The 5,658-nt window shown below is 60.9% G+C and overlaps 3 protein-coding genes across 3 annotated transcripts; 1 reads left to right on the forward strand and 2 right to left on the reverse strand.

Moving 5' to 3' along the window:
• Positions 1–128: 128 nt before the first annotated feature.
• On the reverse strand, positions 129–623 carry ETH_00028035 (uncharacterized protein; the record flags this gene model as incomplete). The annotated part of the gene is made up of 1 exon (XM_013380538.1): positions 129–623. One exon carries the CDS (start codon positions 621–623, stop codon positions 129–131), a length of 495 nt encoding a protein of 164 aa, XP_013235992.1.
• A 668-nt stretch (positions 624–1,291) lies between these two features.
• ETH_00028040 (uncharacterized protein) lies at positions 1,292–1,749 on the forward strand (the record flags this gene model as incomplete). The annotated part of the gene is made up of 2 exons (XM_013380539.1): positions 1,292–1,411; positions 1,645–1,749. The coding sequence occupies 2 exons, from the start codon at positions 1,292–1,294 to the stop codon at positions 1,747–1,749; spliced, it is 225 nt and encodes a 74-aa protein (XP_013235993.1).
• A 484-nt stretch (positions 1,750–2,233) lies between these two features.
• On the reverse strand, positions 2,234–5,655 carry ETH_00028045 (SET domain-containing protein, putative; the record flags this gene model as incomplete). The annotated part of the gene is made up of 7 exons (XM_013380540.1): positions 2,234–2,297; positions 2,557–2,673; positions 2,885–2,989; positions 3,187–3,306; positions 3,513–3,612; positions 3,829–3,913; positions 4,024–5,655. Coding segments are annotated over 7 exons (2,223 nt in total), but the record flags the coding sequence as incomplete, so codon positions are not given.
• Between the last annotated feature and the right edge of the window lie 3 nt (positions 5,656–5,658).

Genomic DNA, 5,658 nt, shown 5'->3' on the forward strand with positions numbered 1-5,658 from the left:
CCAGCAGCAGCAGCAGACACAGCACTAGCACGCAAAAGCAATGGCCGCAGCTGCAGCAACAGCAGGCGTGGCAGCGGCACGACAAGCAGCACACCAGCAGCAGCAGCAGCAGCAGCAGCAGCAGCCACTTACCCTGCTTGCGTCAAAGCTAACAGAGTGTCGCCCTGAGGATTGAGAATTAACTTCTGGACTTGAGAGGCCATGCGGCCCAGCAGCCCGACGAACTGGAGGCCCTGCTGCTGCTGCTGCTCTTGGTCCTGTTCCTGCTGCTGCTGCTGCTGCTGCTGCTCGTACTGCAGCACGATTCGCCACACAAAAACAGTCCCCACAAGCCCAGACCCGCCCACGAACACGTGTGTGTCAGTGCAGCAGCAGCAGCTGCTGCTGCGTGCATGCGCCTGCTTCTCTATGAAGCCCACCCTCTGCAGCAAGCTGCTGGGGGGGCTGCTGCTGCTGCTGCTGCTGCTGCTGGCCTTCCCTGCTGGGGAGCCTGTGAAGGCGTCCGGACGCGGAGATGGCGATCCGGCAAAGAACAGCCGATTGCTGCTGCTGCTGCTGCTGCTGCTGTTGCTGCTGCTGCTGTTGACCCCTATATGGGGCGAAGACACCTCAGGGGAAGCCATTTCGAGAGAGTGACGCCTTGCGTGCTGCTGCTGCTGCTGCTGGCGTTCCGGGAAGAAGCAGTTAGTTTCCCAGAGCGTGTCTGCTGCTGCAGGCGCTGCTGCTGCTGTTGCAGGCGCTACAGCTACTGCTGCTGCCGCTTGGAGCCGAAGAGATGCAGGGGCAGGTGCTGCTGCTGAATCCCCCGCAGCTTTAGAGTGGGTTTCGCCCTGCTGCTGGGACCGCCGTTGCTGCTGCTGTCACTGCAGCAGGACAGCTGCAGCAGAACACGCCAGTGCCGTTCTTGTTCCGCCGAGACAGCCTGATCCCAGCCAAATCTGCTGCTGCTGCTGCTGCTGCTACACAGGAGCAGACCGTGCTAGCTGCATGCTGCAGGCGGCTGGCGGGCGCTGCTGCATGCGTTGGGCTTGTTGCTGCTGCTGTGGGGCTGCGGCTGTTGCCGGCCTCTTTGCAGCAGCATGCGTAGCAGCAGCAGCAGCTAAAGAACACTAACTAAGTTGAAATATTTTCTGCCAATTTTGAAATAACGTGAAAGCCTAGGAAGCGCAGCGTTTCACTCCTGCTTCTTGCTGCTGCGCTGCTCGCGGGCAGCTGGTCCACTGCAGCAGCAGCATTAGCATAACGCCGAGCAGCAGCAGCAGCAAGCCCAGAGGCACCAGCAGCAGCAGCAATGGTGCAGCGCCCCCCCAAGAAAAAGGGGAAAGCCGTTGCTGCGGCACCTCGAAAGAATAAACCCCAGAAGGCGAAGCCGGGAGGCAACAAGGACAAGCTGCAGCGCATTCTCAGAGACGTACGCGCGCTACTGCTGCTGCTGCTGCTGCTACTTGCTGCTGCTGCTTACTGCTGCTGCTGCTGCTGCTCGTCACCAGGCTTTACAAGTGCCTCAGGCGGCAGCCCATGCTAAGTCTTCCGTGCTCCTAGTGCTGCTTCTGCTGTGCTGATCTATGCTTTGCTGCTGCTGCTGCTGCTGCGCTGATCTATGCTTTGCTGCTGCTGCTGTTGCTGCTGCTGCGTGTGCTGCAGCCGAAGAAGGCCGTGGGCGTGACTAAGATAGAAGCTTCTTTGGCAGCAGTTGCGCAGCCGGTGCACTCAAACCTGCAGCTGGTGAACACTCAAAACAAGAAGTAGCTTTTTGCTGCTGGTTTTGCTGCTGCTGCTGGTTTTGCTGCTGCTGCTGGAGCAGCAGGAAGCAGAGCCGCGGGCGGCAGCTGCTGCTGCTGCCCATGTTCAATAAGGGTTTCCTTGCAGTGCATGCAAAAGCGCAAGAGACGAGACACTCCAGCTCATGCTGCTGCTGCAGCTCCCGCTGCTGCCACTGTAACGGTGCTGCTGCTGCCGCCACTGTAACTGTGCTGCTGCTGCTGCTGCTGCGTCAGTCGCATAGTGTTTAGAGCTGAAGCTCTGCAAGTTAAAGAGTCCCTCTAGCTTTAGAGTGCAGCTAGCTAGCTGCCGCAGCTAGCCAGATAGCTAGCTGGGTGTGCGGCGTCTGCGGCCACTCAGCAGCAGCAGTTGCAGCAGCAGCTGCAGCAGCAGCTGCTGCAGCAGCTGCAGCAGCAAGGACTCGAGACAGAACGTGAGACACAAATTAACAAATGAAACGAAAAAGAAGCAGCTACATGCTGCCGGTGCAGGTAGGAGCCTGGCATAGGCAAGCCTCCTTGGAGGAGTCCGAAAAGCTGCAGACCCAGCAGCAGCAGCAGCAGCAGGACTGGACTGTGCAGCAGCAGCAGCAGCGTGGAACTCACGGGAAACGCCACCCGAGCAGCAGCGCGTCTGCACCTGCTGCTGGGGTTGCACAACAGCAGCAGCAGAATAGAAAGAGCAGCAGCAGCACTCCAGCCGCATGCACAGCGACACAGCCAACAGCAGAAGCACCAAGCAGCCACAGCAGCAGCAGCAGCAGCAGCAGCAGCAGCAGCAGCAGCAGCAACACACTGGTAGTCGTAGAAGACTTCTTCTCCGGGGGGAATGTCTCTGAGTGCTGCAATGCCCACAATGCTGTCGCCCAGCAGCACAGATTCAGCATTGGGTTCGCAGCAGTGGTTGATGTACCTGCAGCCGCAGCAAACAAGCAGCAGCAGCAGCAGCTGCTGCTGCTAGTGCTGCCGCTTTCGAGTCGCTGCTGCTGCAGCGCTGCTCCTGCTCCTGCTGCTGAAGCTCCACCACTAAGAAAGGCACCAGACACAGGAGGGAGGCCGACAGCCGCCCACTGCCACATTCAGCAGCAGCAACAGCAGCAGCAGCAACAGCAGCAGCAGCAGACCTTGCTAAGTTTCCCGTGTCTGTTGCGTCGACGTATCGGGTGCAAAGATTCTCCTCAACAGCAAAGCAGTAGCAGTTGCCGTGCTGCCAGTCATAGCGAGCCTCCCTGCAGCAGCAGCAGCAAACACCCAAACTGGCTCAACCTGCTGCCGCTGCTGCTGCTACTGCAGCAGAGGTCAGGCCTTCCGTTGCTGTATCGGCCCTGCAGAAGGCGCTGCTGGCAGCAGCAGAAACTGGAGTGCAGCAGCCCCATCCACAGAAATACCAGCAGCAGCAGCAGCAACAGCAGCAGCAGCAGCTCACCGCAACTCCGCAAGCTGCGGTGGCGGGTAGCGCTTGTGCTTGGGGTGTACGTACACCTCGCCCGAATACTCCACCAAAGGCATTCCCACAGGCAGCCACTCAGCAGCAAAAACGCCAAAGCTGCAGCAGAGAAACGCACGCAGCAGCAGCTCGAGCTGCAGTTGCTGCTGCTGCTGCTGCTGCTCCGAGTCCATCTGCTGCTGCTGCTGCTGCGGCGGCTCTTCTACCCGGATGCAGGCAGCAACCGGCGAGACCGCGCGGCCACAGCAACACCAGTTGCAGCAGCAGCAGCAGCAGCAGCAGTATCAGCAGCAAGATCGACTCACCCATGCACAGGAGATCGCTTCAGAATTAGACAGCGGCAAGGCAGCGCCAAATGGGCCCCCAAAGCTGCTGGCCACCGGGGGATGCCGGCGCGGAGGAAGTCTGCAGCAGCAGCAACAGCAGCAGCAGCAGCAGCAAAAACAGACGCAGCAGAGATACGCACAATTCTGCTGCAGCAGCAGCAGAATACGGCAGCAGCCACAGCAGCGCCAACCGAACAGCAAGAAACTACAACTGAGCCGAGGCGGCTTGGCTGCTAGAAGTATTCTGCAGCAGGAGCAGCAGCAACAGCAGCAGCAGCAGCAGCAGCAGTCGTACCACCGCGCAAGCGCGCAGACTCAAGGGACTCCTCCTGTATCCTTAGCAGCTGCTGCTGCAAGGGCGAAGGCAAGGCCCCGTCCACCTGCAGTAACAGCAGCAGCAGCAGCAGCAGCAGCAGCAGCAGCAGAGTTAAGCTCAACGAAGCAGCAGCAGCAAATGCGACGCAGCTGCCGGCCGTTAGTGAGGTCTCACCTGCAGCAGAAGGCCCGGGAAGAGCTGCGCCTTGAAGCAGCGGAGCAGCAGCAGCTGCATTTGCTGCTGCTGCTGCTGCTGTTGCTGCTGCTGCTGCTGCCCCGTAGACCGTCCACCGCGGCCCTTGCGACCACCCCTGCGGCCAGCAGCGGGCGCCGCTGCTGCTGCTGCTGCAGCTTCAGGTGCTGCTGCGGCCTCAGCGACAGAAGGCTCTGCTGCTGCTGAGGGAAACAGCCGCAGCACAGAGCAGCAGCTAGGGGAGTAGCGGCGCATTAAGACCACCCTGCCGACTTGCTGCACTGCAACACACGCAGCTGCAGCAGACGCTGCTGCTGCTGCATCTGCTGCTGCTGCTTCTGCTGCTGTGGTAGCAGAGCGCCCTCCCGCAGCTGCTGCGGCAGGCGACAGACGCAGCAGCCGCTCAAACGCCAGCCGCTTCCGGGGAGGCCCCAACTCGTTGCTTGTGCTGCGCCTGTTGCTGCTGCTGCTGCTGCCGCTGCTGCTGCTGCTGCTGCAGCTGTCACTACTCTGCATGCGACATTTTAGCTGCTGCCGCCACCTGCTGCCGAGACAGCGCACGGCGAAGACAGCAAACTGCTCATCTGTCTCGCTGAAGGGAGACCCCACACTGCTGCTCGATCTGCTGCTGCTGCTGCTGCTGTTGCTGCTGCTGCGGTCATGGCTGCCACAGCATGAGCTGCTGCTGCTGCTGTCGTAGGAAATGTGCAGCAGATGATGCATAAGCCACAATGCTGCGTTCTTCTCTTGCTGTGGGGCCTCGGGAAGAAGAACACTAGCGGGGATGTTGCTGCTGCTGCTGCTGCGGTTGCTGCTGGCGCAAAACTGGCAGCGGCTCTCGAGAAGCTGCAGCACAGGAGTTTCTGTCCGCAGCAGCAGCTGCAGCGACTGCAGCAGCTGCAGCCGCATGCAGCTGCCGCGGCCACGCAGCAGCAGCCGACGGGCGCGAGCTGCAGCCACACCATGCAGCTCCTCGCTCAGCAGCGGGGGCTGCTGCTGCCGCTGTTGCTGCTGTTGCTGCTGCTGCTGCTGCGCTTGTGGCGCCGCTGCGGCGTGCGCTACTTCGGCGCCCCACTGGGGCTCACTTTTGACTTGCGCAGGAGCGTGCTGCTGCTTCTCAGCCAGCTGCTGCTGCTGCTGCTGCTGCTGCTGCTGCTGCTGGCAGGGCTCGAATATGTCAAAGAGGCCTCCAGCGTGAGACAGGGAAATAGTGGCGAGGCGTTTTGCTGCTGCTGCTGCTGCGTCTGGCGGCTGCCGCAAGAAGAAGTATCTGTTGCCCCTTTCGCTGAGGCGCAGGTTTTCAGGGGAGTACCAGCTGCTGCTGCTGCTGCTGCTAGTTGCTGCAGCAGCCGCCAGCTCGACAAGCTCCTTTAAAGATGGAGGTGTCGACAGAGCCGCTGCTGCTGCTGCTGCATCTTCTTTGGATGCGTATTCTGCTGCTGCTGCTGCTGTTGCTGCTGCTGCCGTAGCTTCCGCAGCCAACACTTGCGTCGGCGGCGGCTGTCCCTCTACACTTGCACTGGCAGCTGCTGGTGCTGCATTTGCTGCCTCTGCTGCTGCTGCTGCTGTATGTGCTGTTGCTGCTGCTGCTGGGTCTGCAGCTGCTGCTGCTTCCTG

The sequence above is a fragment of the Eimeria tenella genome, genomic scaffold, assembly GCF_000499545.2.
Source record: "Eimeria tenella Houghton genomic scaffold, Eth_scaff687, whole genome shotgun sequence".
Taxonomy (NCBI): Eukaryota; Apicomplexa; class Conoidasida; order Eucoccidiorida; family Eimeriidae; genus Eimeria; species Eimeria tenella.